Source organism: Eurytemora carolleeae, unplaced genomic scaffold, assembly GCF_000591075.1.
Source record: "Eurytemora carolleeae unplaced genomic scaffold, Eaff_2.0 scaffold1248, whole genome shotgun sequence".
Taxonomy (NCBI): domain Eukaryota; kingdom Metazoa; phylum Arthropoda; class Copepoda; order Calanoida; family Temoridae; genus Eurytemora; species Eurytemora carolleeae.
This window is the reverse complement of record NW_019397138.1, coordinates 44213-67843: the sequence shown is the minus strand read 5'-3', so window position 1 is coordinate 67843 and position 23631 is coordinate 44213. Positions and strand designations below refer to the sequence as shown.

The following is a 23631-nucleotide window of genomic DNA, read 5'->3' as shown; positions in this document are numbered from 1 at the left end:
GCTAATTTTAAAAATAAAAAGAAAGAATTTTTTGGATGTCCTTGTAGTTTGCCGTGTTACAAGTAAGAACTATTTTTGAATGATCTTGCTTTTTTCTGAGCCATCAATTTGAAATTGCTGAGTATCTTGCTTTCATTTTTCTGAACTCTGTATACTCTTGCATCTATTTTTTTTCTGAACTCTGGAAAGAATCTTTTTTTATCTAGTCACACATCTGTTTTCTGTTCTTCTCTTTTAGATCTACGCATTCTAATCCCTTGTAATCAATGGAAAAATGTATTTTGACACATATTTCTGATTCATACTATTCTTTAATTTGATATCTTGGCGCCAGAAATATCAATATATATCCTGCACTGTAGTCCTAGAGTAAGGGAGAGTTCTCGAAGTTCTAATTGAATCCTCGTATAAAGAGCGTGATCAAAGATTAAACCTATATCCTTTTATTGATTACAGAGATATATTTTCGTTTCTGTACTAAAAATCTACTACTGGTTGACAAGTAAATTTCTACATCTTAGATAAACAAGAACATAGCTGACACTTGTTTATTCCCAATTGAAAATATATTTCTTCTTTGTGGATCCTTGATGGAACATGGTGTATTAAGATTTAATTAAAACTACTTTTAGAGCCATGTTTCCATTTTAATATTGCAGGTTTTTATTTATTTTTATCAACAACAGTTAAATAAAAGGATACTGAGACAAATTATGATTTTAAAGGGACCGTTCACTTATTTGGGTAATTTCAGGGTAAACTAAACAGCCTATTCGCTGTTGATTGGTAATAGTCTTACTTTTCAAAGACAACTGTGGCCGGAGAAAAACCCGATTTTTCGTTCAGAATTCGAGCGCAAAAAGGACGGTCCCTCTCTATAGACACTATTTGATGTTTTTTTTCAGTAACATGAGCCCAATAACATTTAAATTTATTATATTTTAATGTCATTATGTGTTCGTTATTATGTGCTAAAATCTGAAAACTTTTGATATTTGAGTTAGCAAGAAATTTACGTTTTTCGTATTAAAACATGTAAAATGTGTTTACAAAGACGACGTCTCTACGACAATCAATTAATTATTACTCGTATTTTGGTTCGTAGATTTTGTATATTTTTTTCCCGTATGTGCACAACTTTTCATTTGTCATGCCACGTTCAATTCAGCTTTTTACACAGGCAATACACAATTTTGAATGCGATAAAATAGTGTTATTTTAGAAATAGAAAGTTAAAAACAAAAAAAAATTAAAGATAATGACATTTACAATTAACGATTAGATACTACAGTTTAATTTTATATTCGAAATTTATTTTGATTAACAACATGCTGAAAAAAACATCAATTAGTGTCTATAAAAAGGGACCGTCCCTTTGCGCTCGAATTCTGAACGAAAAATCGACTTTTTCTCCGGCCACAGTTGTCTTTGAAAAGTAAGATTATTACTAATCAACAGCGAATAGGCTGTTTAGTTTACCCTGAAATTACCCAAATAAGTGAACGGTCCTACGGTCTACGACATATGGGTTAAAGAAATTGGGATTTAAAAATCCGAGTTTGTGGCAAAAACTCAATTTTTTTGCATCTTATTATTCCGCCCATATGCGTAACTTTGTGCCAGTGACGCCCCATTGCAACCATTATGGTGGTGCAGTTAGATTAGAGCTGAACTCTGACTGCTACGGGACGATACTTGATAATATTATTATTTATTATAGGCGTAATTTTGTGTCATAGAGGGGGGAGGCTGAACAATATCCGTTAAAAGGACTTAAAAATTGGAATTTATTCGATAAAATATCACTGGAAAAAGTTCAAAGGGCACTGGAAAAAAATTGCTTATGCTTTCTTTTTTCCCCCAACATTTGTGTTTTTTATCAATACTTGCTTCTTTTTTCCCCCAACATTTGTGTTTTTTATCAATACTTGCTTCTTTTTTCCCCCAACATTTGTGTTTTTTACCAATACTTGCTTCTTTTTTCCCCCAACATTTGTGTGTTTTTTTATCAATACTTGCTTCTTTTTTTTTGAAAAATTAGAACTAGTTCTCTAATAAAGGGCACTTTAGATTTCATTAAATCACTTACAACAATTTTCTCAAAACAATTGGTCAATGATGCAAAAATTAGTTATCGTAACAATAGATAGATGTTAGAAATAGCATATTTTATTAAGTATTACTGAATAACATTTTCAAGAAAATGATATGCATCGAGTATAGAGTTCAATTTATGTTTTTTTTGAAATATCATGATCACCAAGGGCAGATCTTATTTGGAGTCCGTCCTTGTTACCCATAGTAGCGAATTAGGTCAAGACAAGGGGTTTCATTGAAACAGCTGACTTCCCTTTGTAGATGTTAATTGTCCATTGTTTTAATTTATATATAAGAATATATCTACAAAAGATGAGACTTGAAAGAAGATTGAACAGATTTTATTCATCATTTTTTTAACAGTAACCCGCATAGAACAAGCGACGCTGTTTTAGAGTCTGAAAACGACCCGCACGACCCCAAAAACGGGCGCCTGCCCGACTCTATTTTAGTAATAATAAGAGAGTCGTTTTTAGACCGAAAAGACCCTGAATCCGTCTCTCCTCAAAACGGATGGGTGTCGGGTTTCTGTCACGGCAGGGGGCCATTATCTCTCTGGGGTTGGGACATATGGAGGGGTGCTTGAAGAAAGGGATGGGGAGAGGAATTCTCAAATATTTTAATGGTTTTTGCTCATATTACATATATTTGGTGAAATTTGATATTTTTTTCCAAAAACAGAGGGTCTGAGGAGGTCGGCCCGGCGTCTAAGACTAGGTTTCAGACTCTAAGATTCTACCCGGGAATGGGTTTCTGCAATAACCATTAAAAGGTTCAATTAAAGCCAGAAAGCTTAATATCTTTAGATTGTTATAGTTTGCAAAGAGTTTTAGGTCGTCTTTATAGTCTCATCCTTTGTAGATAACCACTCACCAGTGTATATACATTGAGACTTCAAGGTTTTTTTTGTTCTTAATTATTTAGTAACCATTAAAATACTCGATTAAATGCGGAAACAAAGAATCAATCTTCAATATTTTGAGAGTTTTGGGTCGTCTTTACATTCTCATTCTTTGTGGGTAACCTTGTATTTATTATCTTTCTATCTATCTGGAGGTTGTGACAAGTGGTTGTGAAGATGTCCTTCTATCCTGGGAGGATGGATACCAAAGATCTCTACCTGACCTCGCCAGGGAATATTACTTACATCATGCTTAACCTCAAATATTCATAATAAAAGGGACCAAGATCGCATTGTTTGTAATATCGTTGATCTCAAAGGTTTTATCTTGATATCCAATATGGGCACTTTAACATGCTTAATCCCTCAGCCAAAGAACTGACCCTCCGGGGTATGTCGCAAGATATCGAAGAAGAATATAATTAAACCCTAGAATTGCACAAGATAGAATTCAATCCTTGATACCAAGATTCACAATAAAAAAGTTCTAAAAACTTAATGGTGGATATCGAAATGAATGCTTGATCTCCTCTTTTTTCTTAATCTCCAGATTTATTAACCCATCTTGATTAAGGATATCCCATTTAAAAGTTCCCAGCTCTGTAGACATAGTTTATAATTCAATAGTGTTACCGTGTAAACTTCTACCAGAGAACTAATGGGGAAGTTATATTCTCTATCTGTAACCTGTTAAATTCTGACAATTTTCTCATTGGCTTTGTAGCTTAAATGCACAAAGAAACTAGAAATGAAATAAATTGGTCTGATGGAAAAAGGAATTTTAATAACGACAAAATATCGCATTCGAAATATCAAACTAATTTTTTAACTAAATATATTTTATTCTCCTCTGGCGGTTTGTGATTAAGTAAATGATTCAGAGCGGCTAGAGCCGGTAATACGGAGGCATCCCTCATTCTGGAATATTACAGGAAACATTATTTATAATTTTTTAGTATTTTCTATCAAATAAAATAAAATCATATCGGACTTTTAAAAGTGAGTAACTAAAGAAAAGTCATCCTTTAATCCAAAAAACTTGAAATTCGATCAGCATAAAATGTTTTAATTTAAATGCTGTGATAACAAATAAAAAAAAATAATCATTTATTTTTATAATTATTTAAATGCTTTATATAATTTTGCTTTCATCAGACATCAGCTGGACTTGTTTTCGAACATGTGCTTAGATCGTCAATACCTGGCGATCAATAAACTGTCAGAACATCTCGATCATCATCTCATCCTGAAGTAAGCCATTTTTTTTCTGTAATTTGACAACCATTATTTTCCCAAAGTTACTGGATCTTATGTTATTTAATGATAAAGTAAAATAGCAAAATCACTGAATTTTATCAATCTAAAAACGTTAAGATATTGATCTAATTAAAGCAAATTTATTAAAAGCTCGTGTCAGGTAATAATAAAGATAATAATTTTTTATTTTAATTTTCTTTTAGTTCTTAAATTTGGACAACCTTAATTTTAATTTCATTTCCTTCTGTTATTGATTTTTTAGTAATATAACCCCCTTAAAAGTTTAAAAACTCCAGATAATTTGTTTAACTTTCCAGTTTTTTTTAACTTGAGAATTTGATTAAAAAATACCAAGAGATACAGTTTTAAATTAAAATCAAAGGTTCTGTACGCGAAATTTCAAATGACCCTCCATGCGTGGTAAATGTCCGATTTACAATGGTACCCTTGAAAGATTTGTCTGATCAATATGATGATGATGTTTTTATCTCCTAACTTTTAGAGTTAGGATAATGACGATATCTTCCACTTTTTTTGATCAGATTCAATGGTTTTATTACCATCTTTGCACGGAGAGTCACCTGAAATTACGCTTCTAGTCTTTTTACGTGAATTAAAGATTTTAATATTTTTCTTTAAGATGCATGGAAAATGACCAGCTCCCGTTCTACCTTCGCGCATCATTTTGCCGGCTTATGCTCCACATGCACGTTGATAGGGATCCTCAGGTGCTTTCTTATTCATATGCACGTTGATAGGGATCCTCAGGTGCTTTCTTATTCTTATGCACGTTGATAGGGATCCTAAGGTGCTTTCTTATTCATATGCACGTTGATAGGGATCCTCAGGTGCTTTCTTATTCTTATGCACGTTGATAGGGATCCTCAGGTGCTTTCTTATTCTTATGCACGTTGATAGGGATCCTCAGGTGCTTTCTTATTCTCAAGAAAACGTTTTGAGAGTAAAAATATGCGTCTCTTTTTTGATAATTTATCTTGCATAAATTCTCTGAAATATTAAAAAAAAAGATGGCAGATTTTTTTTCTCATAATTTTCAAACTCATTCAGATTTTTTTGTGGAAATCAAATCACAAATCAGCCTGAAAAAAAATTTCGTCAAAATAAATCTAGATAGGTATTAAAATATCCGTTTTGAAATGCTTAGTTCAAAAAATTAAATTCGTAAAAATCCTCTTAAAAATTAAGAAAATTATGAGCGAAAACCCGGTTTTTGAAAAAAAGTTGTCAGAATATGAAAAAAGCTGTATCCTACTTGATTTTGCTGAACATTAACTGCTGTATAGTAATAACACTGTATTTTGATAGTATTTCACATCACTTCTAGGCACTATAACTGTTCTACAAGAAATATGTACATTTTACAGCAAAAACTTATGTACGTTCGTATATTGTATCCATGTAGTTATACATACAAACATACATACACCTTATAATAGAATTAATTAAAACATAAAATCAAATACGTATGTAAAATGTTAATATACAAATTACATCATTAGAACCTTAATTTAAAATCTAAATGATTTATGTTAAATATATTCTTTGTATGTAGGAGGAGGTTAAGCCTGTTCAGTACGCCAGACTTTGGTAAGTTATAATTGAAATTTAAGTTAAAAATATTCTATAAAAATATCATTCGTTTTTTAAAAGCTTGGTTTCACGTAATACAACTCAATATTGTGAAATGTGAATCCTAATAGTTCAGCTCTCCCTAAAGTTTTAAACGTTTCAACGCAATGTTAAACTTTAAAAGCAATCGTAGGAGGAAATCGTGGTGCGATTTCATTATTGAACGTTAGCAATCTACATGTGTGAAAAAAGAAAAATCCGAAAATTATTTTAACTATAATTTTAAAACTTGCGAATGTTGTTTTAAATTCTAACCATAATTCAGTTGTAAAACCTTTAAAATACCTTGCAGGAGTAATTGAAAACTTGAAAAAAAATCATTAAAATGTATATTTGGTTTAGGTCCGATATTCCATTGCGGTTGTCAATAGTGGACTATGACAGTGGGAATGGTCAAGATCATTCCAGAGAGGACGTTAGACTTAGGTCAGTTAATTCGTTGTTTTTGTTAGACTTAGGTCAGTTAATGTGTTATTTGTGTTAGACTTAGGTCAGTTAATTATTGTTTTTGTTAGACTTGTCAGTTAATTCCTGGTTTTTGTTAGACTTTGGTCGGTTAATTGTTTGTTTACGTTAGACGTAGGTTAGTATATTCTTGTTTTTTTTTGTTAGACTTGCCAGTTAATTGTTTGTTTTCGTTAGACTTAGGTCAGTTAATTCTTATTTTTAGTCCTTTATATCGTATTTTTTGTCCTTTTTTCCTTATTCTTAATTTTTATCTTATCTTATTCTTAAATTTGTTTCTAGGTGTTGAGAAGAATTTATTCTTTGTCACTAACTTGAATTTTTCAATCCCTATATCTTTGCAACCTCATGGTGTAAATAATTGATTTTTCAAACTTAGATTGTTTGATTTAACAGAATTCATAGTTTGAAATATTTACGACATGGGGTTGCACAGATATAGGGATAAGAAAATAAGAGTTTGTGGTAAAGAATAAATTCCTTTGTTGATAATTCCCTTTTGCAATTTTTTTAAAAACAGATAGTATTCTACAGGCGGAGGCCGATTAAAGATTAATTCCAAAGTTGAAAAAGTATACAAAAGTAGCTCTTCTATATATATATACTTTGATTGTCTGGGTGTCTGTCTGTTGGTTTGTGTCCAATAATCGTTAAAACGGCTGAACCGATCGGGCCCAAATTTTGCGTGGGACCTTACATGACCTTTGGGAAGGTTTGTGAATGATCAAAATTTAAAAAATTAGCCTCCTCCAAAATTCGATTTTCATTGAAATTAATCGATTTTTTTTTTATAAAATCCGTTAACTTTTTGTTTTACAAACAATGTACACAAAGAGAAAATGTTCACAGTTGAAATAGAAGGCTAGTATCTTTATATACTTTGCTTGTCTGTCTGTCTTTTTTTCTATCCAATAAACGTCAAAGCAGCTCAACCGTTAGGGACAAAATTTTGTGTGGGACCTTGCATGACCCCTGGGAAGGTTTATGGATGATCAAAATTAAAAAAATTTTCATTAAATTTTGAAAATCCACGAAATCTTTTCGAAAATCCACGAACTTTTTAGTTTGTTTTTGTTTTACGTGTATACAAAGAGAAATTGCACAATTGAAATAGATGAGCGCGAAGCGCCCTGAACGCCTAGTTTATATAAAATTATGTTTGTTAAAGGTTCAGCCCAACCATGAGCTTTGTGGAGGAATACCTGAGGAATGTGGTGGAGAAGATGTGGGCCTTCAGCGACGTCGAGCAGAACAAACTCACGTTCGAGGTAGAAATTCAGCAACAAACGGACAAACAAGAACGAATGAACAACCGAATAAAGGAAACGAAAAATAGACGAATTGACGAATAGACGTATAGACGAATAAATTAAATTAATGAAAAAAGGGATGAAAAGGATGCATGAGCATTTGAATGTGTGTATTTAGGTTGTAAAGCTGGCTAGACATCTCATCTATTTCGGGTTCTACAGTTTCTCAGATCTTCTGCGGATTACAAGAACATTGCTCAGGAAAATAACTATTAGTAAAAACAAGCATGTTTGTTAGTTTTAGAATTATATCGTTTTATATCACGATCGTCGGATGTCCACTGAAGCTGTTATGTTATGGCAGCAAAAATAAAAATTTAGAAGAGAAGAAAATTGTTCATAAGCTGATTTTACGATTTGCAAAATTTAAACAAAATTTTTTATCAATCAACTAATCCAGTCAAAAGCTGGAAAGTCATATAGTTTACAAGCTATAAGGCCTTGCTTCATTCTTGATTTAGAAAAGTCATCTTGTGGTTGACCTTTCTAAAAGCCAGATTTGATTTGATCAGTTTGATCATCGTAATTATCCATTTTGGAAGATACAGTTTTTTAATTTAAGTTTTTTGCAATTTTACTCCGTAAAAACGTCTGAAAGGTCTCAATTGAATCCTAAAAAAATTTTCTACAATACTGCACTCTCAGATTATCTATTATGTCTAACCGGTCACTCCCTTAAAAAATAAAATTTCAGTTTTTCAATTCCTTCCAGTTTTCTGATGTACAATGGTTATGTACTGCAGTATTCTGGACTGTACTGCAGTTACCAGCTTCAACAACGGGAAGATCCCGCTAGGTACCCTCACAACCCTCACAACCAATAAGTTCCCTCTTTTTAAACTTTTTTTTATGGGGTTTTAACAATTTAAGTCACCATTTTGGCCTCTCATACAAGAAGTATTTTAACTCTGCAATTTTTATAGATTTGTTCCAAAATTAATTTTATAGATATTTACGAAAAAAGTTTTAGGGTTTTATCTTCTATAGCCTTAGTTTGCCCTCTTTTGTAGAGACCAACTTTTAAAAAGTTTTTATTTCTATTTTTTCGTCTTTTGTTTATCTTAACAAAACCTTACAAAGCATTGAAAGGGTACTTTTTAGGGTCGCAATCACTGGCAGGTTAGTTCTTGAATATAATCCAAGATGGCGGAATACGCGGCCATTTTAAATTGATTAAAAGATGGCGGATTATGCCACCATTAAAACAAAAGATTAAAAACAAACAAAGTTTCATTTCACAATGGGAGTTGAGGGATAAATTGAGCACAAACAATTTTTTTTTGTAAAATTTAACTACTTGAAAAGATCCAAAATAGGTTCCAATTAGATCTTTTGAATTTGATATGAATCCAATTATAATCTAATAAATTTGTGTAGGTGAAGTTAGCAGTGAGGGAGGGGCTATCAGGTCAAGATTTTAGTTATAAAATAGAATAGAAAAATGATTAACCATAATTCAAATAACTTTATAATCAATGTCAGTCCGTTTACTTCTAGTTCTGTGCAATGTGTATCTGCTATCTAGTTTTATCAGTTTGTAAAAACTTTTTTTTCGGGCGTTCAAAATAGCTGTACAAATAAATTGATGTAGTCTAATCATTATTCAAAATATCATTATCGTAAAATTTTGTAAAGTGTGATTAATTACTTTCAACTTTCAAATGTTATGCGGTTTCAAGTTTAGTTTAGATTCTGGAAAATCGCAGGGCAAAAAGCAAAACATTTGAGTCATCTTATACACTGATATTATTTAGAATATGAATATCTTAGACCATTCTGAAATTTACCAACTTTTTATTTTCAGAATTTTTTTGTGCCACATATTGACAGCTTTTAAATTTCTTAATTTTGGGAAAATAATCGTATTTGTTGGCAACATTTTCAAAATCAACTTTTTGATTTTGTCTGATTTAATATAATCATGATTAAAAAATATAGTTTTTTTAGGTCTCTGAGTGAGATGGGAGTAATGTTGACTATGTTAACTACAGGGATGAGACCTGGAACTGGAATTGTCCCCCCACAGCCAGGTCTAGACTTGTTTCATTTATTTTTTGGACTTTTTAAAGGGGGCTTGGCCTTGATTTCTACGGCTTGTTGGTTTATCGTTCATAGTTTTATCATTATTATTGGTGTATTATTTTAATCTTTCTTCTTAATCAAATCATGTATTGTTTATCACCATTGAATGGAGCAGTTTTTTTCAGGCTAATTTAACTTTGTATACTTTCAATACGTGTACTGAACGGTAATTGATGAACAAATATTATAAATTTGAAAATATTGTATTTACCGTAATATACAATTACTTGATGCAGATGGTGCAAACGCAGTGAACCAGAAGACTGATGTCCTAGTTATGGAAACAAAGCTCAAAATCATAGAAATCCTCCAGTTTATTCTAGATGTTAGGCTAGATTATAGGTAGATACATTCCAAATTTTTCTAGATCTTAATTCTCACACTTTCTAGTTTATTATAGATGTCAGTGTAGATCATTGGTAGAGAAATTCTTGATTTTTCTAGATTTTAATTATCATATTTTTTTCTGGATGTTAGGTTAGATTACAGGTAGAGAAATTCTAGACTTTTCTAGATCTTAACTCACACTTTCTCCAGTTTATTCTAGATATCAGGCTAGATCATTGGTAGGGAAATTCTAGATTTTTCAAGATCTTGATTCTCACATTTTCTCGTCATGGTTTTTAATTTCTTTTGCTTATTTTTCTTTTTTCCATGTTTCAAGCTGTATTTGCTGATAGATTTAAAACAGTAATTTAAGCTAAATTCTGATCTCCTAGAACATTTTTTTAATTTGACAATTGTATAAATATGTCCTTTTATGCCAATTAATAATATTTTCAAAAGAGGAAAATATAATATTTTTTTTAATTTTATAAATATTCATTTTTTAATATTTTAGGATAACGAGCTTACTGTCGATCTTCAAGAGGGAATTCGATCAATCCGAGAAGGGATGATTCAAACAATGAAATTATTATCTAGCTAAACCTAATTTAGAGACTTATGAAATGTAAAGTTTGTAAAATGTGGAATTGTTGAATCTGATTCTAAAAGGATGACGGGATTGTACGAGGAATGCGCGGCATTGATCTTGAACATATTGGTAGAGAAGCAGAGGGGATTTTTGGAGGTATTTATTTATCAACTATACTTTGTAAATATATGCGAGGAGATTGATTTTAACAAAGAAATGCAATTTTGCGAGAAAAAGGATTGATATTGAATTTGTATTTGGAGGGGACGAGTTTTATAGTTGGTTGCTAAGAATGTGTTGGTTTATTACAGGGTTATTCACTAAGGTGATACTTCAGAGACAGGAGATATTCAGTCTTCTTCCTTAAATGTATAGTTCTCTGCAGTCGTAGCTGGTTTCTTTCTTTACCAACTTAACTATACCATTGAAAAGGGATACTTTGGGTGGAAACAAAATTTTAACATTTAATTGCTATATTTAAAAAGTTTCAGACCGTTTTTAAAGTCTCATCCTTTGTGGGTAACCCTGCAGCAAGTTTAAAAAAAACGTATTAAAACCCTCTTTTTACTTTTATCCGAGATTTAACGAGCATTTAATTTTTAACATTGGTTAGGGGAGGGAGAGAGTGGTGTTCTAGATCTAGATCGGACCGGAGGAAAAATATTTTTAAGGTAAATATAACTATTTTATTATTTCAAGTTCATTCTCTTCGATTTTACTTTTTTGTTCAGACGTACAAATTATTTTTCTTGTTATGTAGTTCAATTTGTAATGAAATGAAATTTGTTTACATTTAGAAAGGGTCTGTAAGTGTAATTTGAAATGACCCTCCAGGAAAAGAAAGCAATGCCCCATTTACAGCGTTTCCCTTAAAACATTCATGTGTTCGTTGAGTGTATGTAGTAAATGCCTACTCCATAACAATTTCTCGGACCAGTATCTATTCAGGTACAGTTCAGTTGCACTGAGCTATCGGTGCTAATACGGACATTAGCAATCTATTGATCAATGTCTCAAACAGGACACGATCCACACGGCTACAATCTCGTGAAGTATTAACGCCTCTAAAACTGGGTGTGATCTTGTTTGCTATGTCAACAGGACAATAGCGATCAATAGATGATGATCAAGCCAAAAATCAAGGCAACTATCTTTGCTATGTTAACCGGACAATAGCAGTAAATTCGTTTGTTTCAACAAAACCAAATTACTCCCCAAAACTGTAATTAAAGCGGAGTTTCTGTATCAACTGTCTAAATTTCTTTAGTTTAGATCAGAATGGAGTCTCTTACAGCGTAATTACAAGTTATGCGCTGTTATATATATAGCGTAGTTAAGCAATCGCAATATGGGTATGGGTAGATATATATATATATATATATATATCTACCTACATTTAATGGATTGATCGCAACACACGATTTAGCTATTACTAACGGGCACACTTAGCTAGATGGACAATGAACAACGTAATTTAATATGAGCCTCTTAATTTTGCTATATACAGACTACAGAGATGTGTGTGTGTAATCTTATCGCAACCCACTTATATTCAACTACAAATGTACACTACGCACACCGGAATTTGCAGTAGCATGCAAGCTGGGTTCGATAAGTTTACAAACGCATATCTCTGTACTCCACGAACACACAAAGGTTTTAAAGGTACTTTTGTAAATCGGGCATTGCCCTCTATGCATTGAGGGTCATTTGAAATTTCGCTTACAGTCCCTTTAATAAAAGCATTTTAATTAAGGGTTCTCCTTCACCTGGTGATGCATGATTATCCACGATTAGTGTCAGGAGCGCTCAAGTAAGTTTTTATTAATTATTATTAATTTATTTTTAATTATTAAATAACGACAACGAAAAATAAAGTAAAAATTATTCAGTAATCTGATGGCTAGGAACATATTTCTCAAAAGAAATTTGTCACAAAATCAATGCTAAAATCGATCATTTCGTTTTTCATTATTATATTGAATTTCTTATCTTCTTTGAATTTATTCGCAGATTTTTTCAAATTCTTCAAAAGTCGTCTTTTCAATAATAATTCTAGAAAATCTGCGAAAATCTTTGTGAATAATGAGAAACTAGAATAATGAGTTAATAGAAACTAATAATTGAACAGGATTACTTATTTTCGATAAGATTAATTTTTACTTTCTCAACATGTTCCTATACATGACGTCTGTAGTTAATTGTAGTACTTTTTTTACAATTTGTGTCGTCGTTATTTAATAATTTAAAAAAACTAATTCTGAAAACGTATCCCACCCCCAAAGTAGGAGTTTTGAACGTCGAATTTTACGCTCAAACTCAGGATTTACAGATCTTTAAAAAGTTATATATGTCTCAAACGAATCCGAAAGAAGTTTTCCACAACACTGCATACTCAGTTCAACTACCTTACATAGCCGGTCACTCCCTTTAAGAAACTTTTAAGATAGAACTATTTAGTACTTAATCCTTCGACTTAATATTTGTGTTCTCTTATTAGCCGGAATCCGAAATCGTATCGGATTAGTTTTTTTTAAGGGATCCCCAACACAAGTTTTGACCTCCGATAGATTTTTCAACCTCTCAATATATTTCTGAATGTTCAGTTTTTAAAAAAAAACTTCTTGTTATTTATTTCTTGTTTATTTTCAGCTCGCCCATGTACAAGTAAGAGAATTAACAACATATTCACATTTTTAAAATTAATTTTCTTGACTATTTTCATTGTGATTTATTTTCAGTCTACTTTTTCGACATTTTTCCCAGAGACAAGAGGTTCTCCGATCATTTAGAGAGGTAAACAAATTTAAATATAAAACTATGACTTTTACTGAGAGACCCTTTTTCACTAAGTCAAGAATTAAAAATGGTAAAAAAAAACCCAAGCTGAGACTTGATTAAGTCATTCTTAGTCTTAAGTATGGACATTGGACTTGACTGAAAGTATGATTTTATTTGAAAGAGATCATTTTTCTTTTATTTGTTTTTCAACATTATTTCACGTTTTTTATTTTAGGTTCAACTTCTGGTTTCGGATGATGACGTCAAGAGCTATAAACAGATCAAAGATGATTTAGGTCAGTTCGAAAATTTAGCCACTAATCACTATAGTGTCTCAAAAAAAACTTTACTCTGTTTTTATTCCCATTCTACTATGTATCCTAAGCCTCCAAAAATCAAAAAAAAATTCAGACTACTATTTCAGCTTTATGTAAAACTTGAACAATTTAAAGATTAAAAATGGCGAATTAAAATTGGTGTTATCGGTTCTTCAAATACCATACTAATTATTGGTTCTTTAAGGGAGTTGACCATACTAAATATTGGAGTTATCGGTTCTTCAAATACCAAACTAAATATTGGTTCTTTAAGGGAGTTGACTGTACTAAATATTGGAGTTATCGGTTCTTCAAGGGAGTTAATCACACTTAATATTGGTTCTTTAAGGGAGTTGGCTATACTAAATAAATATTGGAGTTATTGGTTGTTCAAGGGTGTTAATCACACTTAATATTGGTTCTTTAAGGGAGTTAATCACACTTAATATTGGTTCTTTAAGGGAGTTGACTATACTAAATATTGGAGTTATTGGTTCTTCAAGGGAGTTAATCACACTTAAAATTTGTTCTTAAAGGGAGTTAATCACACTTAATATTTGTTCTTTAAGGGAGTTGACTATACTAAATACTGGAGTTATTGGTTCTTCAAGGGAGTTAATCACACTTAATATTGGTTCTTTAAGGGAGTTGACTATACTAAATATTGGAGTTATTGGTTCTTTTAGGGAGTTAATCACTTTAAATATTGGTTCTTCAAGGGAGTTGATTATACTAAATATTGGATTTATTGGGTTTTTCAATGGAGTTAATTATGCTAAATATTGGAATGGTTGGTTCTTTAAGGGAGTTGATTTTACTAAATATTGGAGTAGATCATGCTAAATATTGGAATGGTTGGTTCTTCATAGGGTTTTTTTGCGAAAATTCTAATTTGCGCCAAAATCCAAGTTTTACAAAAAGCTGTCTGATTTTTTTTATTTTTCTGCTCAGAGACCTTATATGAACGGGATAAAAAAGCGAGTATATTGAAAATCAAATTTTTTTGGTTTTCTGGGACACCCTATTAATCACAGTTATTATTAATCACCCTATTAATCACAGTTATTATTAATCACCCTATAAAGTTCTGTTTTTATGGGTGATTCTATTCGTTTTTCTATAACAAGTAAATGTATATTCAAGATCATATTTGAATGATATATGATATATCCTTATTTTACTAGCTAAACATTATGTTCAATTGTGGTGACTCGTAGATATATGCAAAAGGTGAACTTGTCGTAATTCGCAACTCTTTTAAAAATATTATTTCATTGTAAAAATTAAGCAAATTTTCAACTTTTTCAACTTTAGATGATTTGCGGCTACTGGTTGAGAAATCTGAACTCTGGGTGTACAAAGAGCTCAAGCTAGATGATAAGAAGGTCAGATAAATTGTGAAATTTTTCTCAGGCCCGGCCCTCCTGACCTTCTCAGAAAAATGTCTTTGTTTACAAAAGAGTACTGCAATTCCCAGTAGGAATATAAACAAACAATACTTTTCTTGCAATTAATTAAAATGGAAAAGCTGTCAGATATGAAATAGAAAAGTTAAACCAAAATCTGGGGAATCTGGGGGCTTTAGAGATATCTTCATTGATTCTTGATTAGTCCTGCACTTACAAATGTTATTAAAAATTCTAAATTTAGATGGAAAGGAATTGACCCTTTGTCACAAACTTTGATTTTCTAATCCCTATATCTTTGCAACCAGATGTTGTAAATATTAGATATTTGAATTTTGTTAGATTCTAAGTTTAGAATACCAAATATCAAGTTGCAAATGAATAGGGATTAAAAAATTTGAGTTTGTGGCAAATACTCAATTCCTTTATAAAACTATTGAACTGGGAGGGTCTGGCTCATCAAATTATTTTTTTAAGTTAGTTTAGCAATCTCATTGGCTGATTTGAGTAGTTCAATCCGGTTCAGCTTAAACTACATTCTCAAATATCCAACTGTGTAAAGTTTATTAATTGGTTGGTTAGGAGGATGAAGTGACAAGGAAGGTTGGATTTACTAAATCAAGATCAATGTCGAAAAGGGGAATCAAACTCCTAATTAGACAATCCAGGAAAACTCAATTTCTTATCTTGGAAAACTCAATTTCTTATCTTGGAAAACTCAATTTCTTATCTTGGAAAATCAATTTCTTATCTTGGAAAACTCAATTTCTTATCTTGGAAAACTCAATTTCTTATCTTGGAGTTTTGGAATTTTAAAACTTTTGAATTTAGTGAAGGGTTAAAGTCATTAGATTTGAAAATCCTAAAATGTATCAATTGTTGTTGAAGCATGATCAGATGAATTTCAATAATTGTAAAAAAGTGAACGATCATAAAAAACGATTGAGGTAAACATAGCAAACCCGCGATTTAAAAGCTTAGACACGGGTTTCATTTCTCAGATTTAAGGCTTCAGCTCTCAATCAGAAGTAAAGTTTTTGGAATTATTAGTTTCCGATAATTATGAAGGTAGAGGATGCGGTTTAAAAAATGGATCTAGGAAATTTAAGCTTTTAAATTGTGGGCCTCAGAGGTCAAAATCGTTTTTATCTTTAATCTTTAACGCTTGATCTCGATTTCCTATGGGGACACTTTTGAAATTGAGGATCAATGCATGATCCATCAAATAAAGTTATCTCTGCAGAGTATGACCACCAGGGGATATTGCGTAAGGTTTGCATAAGATGGAGATCAATATTTAATTCAGTGATTCATAAAATAAAAGTTCTTTCTTCTTCGAGACATTTTGCGCCTAAACTTTATCTATTCTACCTTTTCTATATTATACTTTAAACTGTAAATTGAAAAGTTTTTTAAAAGTGTTCTCAGCAATGCTAGTAGCAATGATGGGGTATGTTACAAGTGTATTTTGAGTTTAAAAAACGTTCTTAATAGAGTAGCAGCACCCTAGTTAGTTGTATACCACACGTCGTTGTAACGATTTGTTTTTTTTGGCACTCTTGGTTTGTTTCAGATTCACCATATCTATCTAGCTATCTATCTACCCCCTATTTTGCTGTCTGTCTGTATCTATCTATCTATACTATCCTTCTAACTATCTATCTAGCATTTCTAACTAATTATTTATCTATCAATACATCTTTCCATCTATCTATCTATTTTTATATCTATCCATCTATCTATTACATTGACTATCTATATATCTTTCCATCTATTATCTATATCTATCTAGCTATCATACTAACTATCTATCTATCTCTCTAGAATGACGAGGATGAGGAAGGGGGAAAAGAAGGTATTCCTCTGAAAGATCAAAGAACCACAAGGCGACAACCGGAGAAGCATGGTTCAGCCATAGACCTAGATATAGGACCTCCGCTAGATCCTAACCAGGTTAATTCATTCATTTATTCACTATTCATTTATTTATGTATTCATCCTTTTATTCATTTATTTATCCGTTTATTCATTTATATATTTATTTATCTATTCATTTATTCAATTATTCATTTATTCATTTATTCATTTATTCATTTATTCATTTATTCATTTATTCATTTATTCATTTATTCATTTATTCATTTTATTTCAGTTATTTCAGTTATTTCAGTTATTTCAGTTATTTCAGTTATTTCAGTTATTTCAGTTATTTCAGTTATTTCAGTTATTTCAGTTATTCATTTATTCATTCACCTATTCACCAACACACCTATTCACCTATTCACCTATTCACATATTCACATATTCACCTCTATTCACCTATTCACCTATTCACCTATTCACCTATTCACATATTCACCTATTCACCTATTCACTATTCACCTATTCACCCATTTATTCACCTATTCACTCATTCACTCATCCTCTCATAAACTCACTCACTCATCCTCTTATTCACTCATTCACCCATTCATCTTTTCATCTTTTCATTTAAATTCATGTTACAATTCACACTGTCAATATTATTTTTAAGTCTTAATTCATTTATTGATTTAAGCTGCAAATAATTCCTATTCTTATTTTATTTTAGTAGTATTTTTATTTAGGCCAGAAACTATAAAACAATTCAACAAATTCTCTACAGGTCAGACATTCCTTTTAATGATTATTTAAAAAAATTTTGAAATTGTATTTGGAACCATTTTAGCATTTTATAAAGGTATTGCATGGTAACAAAAAAATCATTCAGTTTCTTCAATGTTAACATATTTTTTATTAATATACTCGCGCTAATAATTTTTTCGATATCTATTTTTACACAATTCAATTTTTACAATTTTAATAATTTGTAAAATCAAATTAGTTATTGGGTAAAAAACTAGAATGGTTATTTTTATAAAATTTATTTAATTTACTTCTATGTACATTTTTTCAGAATTGACATTGGGATTGTTTTATTTTTATCTATCTTTCTTTTCATCTGTTTATCTATGTATCTATTTCTATCTATGATTCTATGTATCTGTGGATATATTGTTTTTATCTATTGTATCTTTTATCTATCTATGTATCTTTTATCTATCTTTGTATTTATATTTATCTTTATTTATATATATCAGTGAAAACTCAACATTCTTCTTAAAACATTGTTTTCATTAACAATGAGAATAATATGTATCTATCTATCTATCTATTTATCTATCTATCTATCTATATATCTATCTATCTATCTGTCTATCTATCCATTTATCTATATATCTGTCTATCTATCTATATATCTGTCTGTCTATCTATCTATCTATTTATCTATCTATCTATCTATCTATCTATCTATCTATCTATCTATCTATCTATCTATATACCTGTCTATCTATCTATATATCTGTCTATCTATCTATCTATCTATCTGTATTTCAGGATGAACAGATTATGTGTTCGACCGGTTACTGGAGGAGAATTAAAACCAAAGAGACATGAACAAAGATTACTCAGGAATATGGGTGTTCATAAGGTTTGTATGAGTGGGTCAAGGCCATGTTTATGATTTTGTGTCTTTATAATTGTTGTTATAGTCATGTTCATGTTTATTTGTTCATGGTCCATGTTCATAGTCATGACCATGATCATGGCTTAGGACAAGGTCAAGGTTAAGATAAGTTTAAGATTTAGGTTTGAATATCCTCCATAGCATTCATTAGCTCTTGATAACATCCACTCTGCTATATATTCCTAGCACAGACAAAGCAAACCATGAATGATTGGGTGTCAAAAATGGTTGCAGGGATTTCGTCACCAAATATTGGAATTTAACCTTTAACTAGATACATTGCAAAAGTCAGAATTGAATTCATATCCGGGCTGAAAAACCATTTCTCACTCAGGAATTGAAACTCTAGGTTGAGAAATGGAGCCTAAAGCTTTCCCAACATTCATGATTTGATTTGATTTGATCATGGCTTAGGACAAGGTCAAGGTTAAGATAAATTTAAGATTTAGGGTTAGATTTGGTCACGGTGAAGGTCTTGGTCATGGTTATTGGTTAATGTTAAGGTCAAAAGGTTGCATGAACATTTTATAAATTCTTTTATTTTCCAGGTGGTTCTTGACCTTCTACAGATACCGTTTGATCATAAGGAAGATGTCAGGGATGTCATCCAATAGCAAACAATGTATCAGTCACATTTTGTTAAAAGGCCTCTTTTTTCTTTCCTCAAGCTTGCTGCTTCTTTTATTATTCGTCAAATACTGTCAAATCAATTGAGTTCTGATAAATTGATTGATTGATTGATTGACCGGATATCAGGATGAATGAGTTGATGAGGCTGGCTCATGAGTTTCTTCAGAACTTCTGTCTGGGAAATCAATCAAATCAGGTATTCTTGAGACACTTTGTAGTCTGTATTTTTGTTTTAAACTCTGAATATTTTTTAATAAGACCTTATTAGTGCTAAGCTTTTATGCCATTAAATATTAAAGATGATAGAAATGATTAGAAAATTATATTTTAAGGTGCTGCTGCATAAGAGCTCTGACTTGTTCCTTAACCCTGGACATCTGGACGCCAAGACCATGTGCGCAATATTTCAGGTAAAGTTTTGAAATGTCGTCTTTGAAGTTGCGCAGTATATATTTTTATTTAAGTGTTTGTTTAATGTTTATGAAAAAATGAAATTGCAAAGTTTTTACACGACTAGTTTTTGTCATAATTTGTGGCCAAGTTTCAAAAGTAATAAAAAATGTAAATAAAATTTGTTTAGGACAACGCTGTGCTGTGTAATGAAGTGAATGAGAATATCGTCCAACATTTTGTTCACTGTATAGACTCCTTTGGGAAACATGTTCAGGTCATTTAAATGTTTTTCAGAATAAGAATATTATTCTTATTCTTAAAAAAAATATAAACCAATTCTTTGTCCCTGCTTGAAGTATAAGAGAAGATTATTTAAAATTATTTTTACTTTGATATTTTATTCATAATTTAAAACAACAAAATCTTTAGAAATATCAATTTAAGGAATAAAAATTACCAGTGGATGTAGAAAATTTACAATTTAGTGAGTAGATGTTTATTATGTTTGCTGGCAATAAACTTATTCTTATCCCCATTGGGCCTAATACTACATTCAATGTTCCTTTGAAACTTTAGTTCAGACGTTTATTGGAAATAAATAACCCCGCCCCCCCCCCAAAAAAAAAAACTAGCAGTTTTGGCCTGTACAGGAATTAAGGAGGAAAATATGATCACAGGAATAATTAAAATATAATTTTTTTTGTAAAATAAAACAGAACTAGATGTTAAGAAATTAATGCAGGAAAACTCTTAATTCAATTACGTGATATTGCAGTACCTGAGATTCCTGCAGACAATTGTACACACAGAGAACCAGTTTATACGACGCTGTCAGGATCTAGTTATGCAGGTCAGCTTAGTTTTTGTTTTTGTTTTTTAAAATCAAAAAGACTTATTTTTTCTCAGTGGAGTTAATAAAAATATCGAATATAAAAATCAAAATGTTGAACTAACATTGAATACAATTATTTATTACCATCATCTATTTAGTATAATTAGAAAAAATAAATTATGTCAAACCAGTTTGCCCAAGCTTTTTTTTACGTTTTAAATTACAGGGATAAAATTTTTTTCTCTTAAAACCATCCCTCACTTTTACCCCTTCTTTGCATTTCTTGAAAATATGAATTCCTGGTTAATTGTATTATAATTATTTTGACTTGATTAAAATAGAAAATTATTCCTAATAGTATTTTAATCCAATAAATCAAATTAAAAATTTGAAATTAAGAAATTGATATTGAAAACTTCATTGAATTAAACATTTTTCATGGGGCTGTCGACCTAATTGTAAGTAACATTATCTTTAAAGTCTAAGATGTTCAATTCTAGCCATCAGATGATGGAGATGTTCTTCTCTTCTTATCTAAAACTAGATAATTTTTCTTGGGGGATTTATACAATCTACATAGTGTCATAGTGGATTTAATTGGTTAGCCAACTGACTGGAATGTATCTACTTTATCTCCCTAGCTTTGGACTAAATGTTGGGGTTTTAAAGGTCTAGTTTGAACAGGGGCGGGACAGTGCATCCTGCTGTCTGGACGGGACAGTGCATCCTGCTGCCTGGGCGATCTGGGGGGTCCACATATTGGCCTCTTGAAGATTTTACTTCCTTATGATTCCTTATAAAGCATAGAAAAGAAAGGAAATTTGCATTAAATCAAAATTAAAATCAAAACAATATTCTTACTTTACAATACGTTAACAACCCATTATTTTCAGGAATTGATAAATGCCGGGGAAGATGTTCTCATTTTCTACAATGACAAGGTAATTGGTTTTCGTTAATTCATTATATTTTTCTTCATAGTCAAAACTTGTCGCAGTAAAAGAAAAAATATTTGCTTTTCTTACACTATGTTAAGTTTAGACGTTTACAAAAGATATGCTAAAAAACTAAGCAAAAATGAACGTGGTGTAACAATTGGTTTTGGGTCTTTTTTGTTTAATAAACATGCAAAGTTCAATAAAACAAACTAACATAATACAGTGTTGACATCTTAGTTGTTTAATTGGGTTTAAATAAAAAGATTTAAAACAATGTAAAGCATGAATTATAGCATTAAAAAATGTGCTTGCCAGCCTGATTGCTTCACAAACGAGTGTGCTAAAGAGTTGGGAAACCCGTCTGTCGCAGAGTGCAATTTAAACTACCATTAAACATGAAAATTGAGTGATGACCAAACTTCATCTAAGATGCTTTTTTTCTCATAAAAAAAGGATGTATTAAAATAGGTTGAACGAACTAAAAGCTTTAAAAAAATAGATGAAACTTTTTGGTATTCATTTAATAATTTGAAATAAAAGCAGACCACAATTTAGAAATGTGGTATTTTATGATCTTTGTTCGAAGACCTAATGTTAATTAATTTGTGTACACGGAATTATTTTATTACTATCCAATAAATTTAAAACTCTCTGGAATACTCTGCATCAATTTCTTTCTTCTAAATTGTGCAAAAGAAATCCAATTCTTGTGCAAAAAGAACTGAAAGATAAGTTTACATTTATTTTTTAGGGCGTTGGGACATTTTATGGAAAGACAATTCATAGAAAGACATCTCATAGATAAAAATAGCATAGATAGGACATTTTCCGGAACGCCTTTTCCGGAAACATTTTATATTAAATGCAAAATTATATGAAAAGAATATTCTCTTTATTATTTTATTTTTCTATTAGGCGAGCTTTAACCACTTCCTTGAGCTGATGAGAAGTGAGAGGAATAGGATGGATAACACTAGTTTACTCTGCTACCATATTGAACTGGTAACAAAATTCAACCTTCTTAAATTGATAGTAATTGACCTTTCATTAAAATAGGGGCATCATTTATTCACAACAGAACTAATTGACTATTAAGGATAACAGATTTTTTCTTATTTATCAACAGAAATGCAATTATAATTTTTTTAGATCTAAATATTTATTAACTATGTCATGTTATATGTTTGAATCATTCATTATCGTAGAAAACAAATAGATTTTTAAATTACAAACATTACATAGGATTTTTAGTAAAATCACGAGCAATCTCGACCCTAATATTTTCTTCTATTTTTAGCTTTTTCTGGAAAGAAAATTCCACATTAAGTGTAGTTGACCAGGGTTCATCAGGAAAACGTTCTGTGTTGTCTGGGATGGTTTTAGCCTCAAGTGCATTTTCAGCTGATTTGAATTCTACCAGGGCATGATACACCCTGTATCTTTCGATCATAACTATTTTGTTTATTTCACCATGAGGTTTACAGATTTGGTAAATAAAGGAAGTGTCGATATCAAATGGAGTGAATTCATATCCTTCAGGAATAGTTAGAAATAAAATAGAATTTAGGTTTCTGTTCACTGAGGATGTAGGATGGGTTGAATCGTGGATAGTAGGTAAGGAATGAGGATACATTTTCATGTGTATCTAGGGAAGAAGGTTCAGTTTCAGGGTGTTCGGGTGTAGCCGAAATTCCACCATCTATTTGAGGTATTGGAGTAGAGCTAGGACTAACAGGGTTTGGCTGTGGGGTTTTATTCCTCTGGGGGCTAGACACGGACTGCACATTCTGTACTTTAGAACAGGGGGTCACATTAGTCTTATATACAGCAGGACTCTTAAAACTTTTTACTGTTTTCACCACCTCAGAATAAGTAGGGTTCACGGGCCTCTCAAGGTTTAAGGGCCTCAGTTCAGTTGTAGTCTTGTCAAAATAAGGGGCCCTTTTGCGACCTTCCTCACAAACTGTAGTCTCCCTAGATCTTGCTTCTCTGTAAGGGGTTCCAAGAGCCTTTTTTCTCCTCATTCTCCTCTTCCAAGACTGGGACTGTGTCTGGGGTCCAGGGGTTTTGGAAAATGAGAAGTACTCATTTCCTCCTTTACTCCACAGG

The 23631-nt window shown here is 31.3% G+C and overlaps 1 protein-coding gene across 1 annotated transcript in view; it reads left to right on the top strand.

The window, feature by feature from the left end:
* The window catches only part of LOC111712266 (inositol 1,4,5-trisphosphate receptor), a gene marked incomplete at its 5' end in the record, with an annotated part of 72338 nt that overhangs the window by 9835 nt on the left and 38872 nt on the right, over nucleotides 1-23631 (top strand). The window contains 32 exons of the mRNA XM_023486837.1: nucleotides 3151-3230; nucleotides 3880-3930; nucleotides 4154-4249; nucleotides 4896-4983; nucleotides 5829-5863; nucleotides 6248-6331; nucleotides 7539-7638; nucleotides 7799-7881; nucleotides 8424-8476; nucleotides 8782-8799; nucleotides 9058-9088; nucleotides 9628-9710; nucleotides 9999-10104; nucleotides 10604-10655; nucleotides 10759-10834; nucleotides 11292-11349; nucleotides 12435-12491; nucleotides 13420-13474; nucleotides 13695-13755; nucleotides 15091-15161; nucleotides 15765-15850; nucleotides 16602-16632; nucleotides 17007-17135; nucleotides 17789-17826; nucleotides 18600-18693; nucleotides 19278-19327; nucleotides 19486-19555; nucleotides 19692-19769; nucleotides 19940-20026; nucleotides 20528-20602; nucleotides 21478-21525; nucleotides 22438-22524. Of these exons, the coding sequence (XP_023342605.1) occupies nucleotides 3151-3230; nucleotides 3880-3930; nucleotides 4154-4249; nucleotides 4896-4983; nucleotides 5829-5863; nucleotides 6248-6331; nucleotides 7539-7638; nucleotides 7799-7881; nucleotides 8424-8476; nucleotides 8782-8799; nucleotides 9058-9088; nucleotides 9628-9710; nucleotides 9999-10104; nucleotides 10604-10655; nucleotides 10759-10834; nucleotides 11292-11349; nucleotides 12435-12491; nucleotides 13420-13474; nucleotides 13695-13755; nucleotides 15091-15161; nucleotides 15765-15850; nucleotides 16602-16632; nucleotides 17007-17135; nucleotides 17789-17826; nucleotides 18600-18693; nucleotides 19278-19327; nucleotides 19486-19555; nucleotides 19692-19769; nucleotides 19940-20026; nucleotides 20528-20602; nucleotides 21478-21525; nucleotides 22438-22524 (2211 nt within the window). The remainder of the gene's footprint in view (nucleotides 1-3150; nucleotides 3231-3879; nucleotides 3931-4153; nucleotides 4250-4895; nucleotides 4984-5828; nucleotides 5864-6247; nucleotides 6332-7538; nucleotides 7639-7798; nucleotides 7882-8423; nucleotides 8477-8781; nucleotides 8800-9057; nucleotides 9089-9627; nucleotides 9711-9998; nucleotides 10105-10603; nucleotides 10656-10758; nucleotides 10835-11291; nucleotides 11350-12434; nucleotides 12492-13419; nucleotides 13475-13694; nucleotides 13756-15090; nucleotides 15162-15764; nucleotides 15851-16601; nucleotides 16633-17006; nucleotides 17136-17788; nucleotides 17827-18599; nucleotides 18694-19277; nucleotides 19328-19485; nucleotides 19556-19691; nucleotides 19770-19939; nucleotides 20027-20527; nucleotides 20603-21477; nucleotides 21526-22437; nucleotides 22525-23631) is intronic.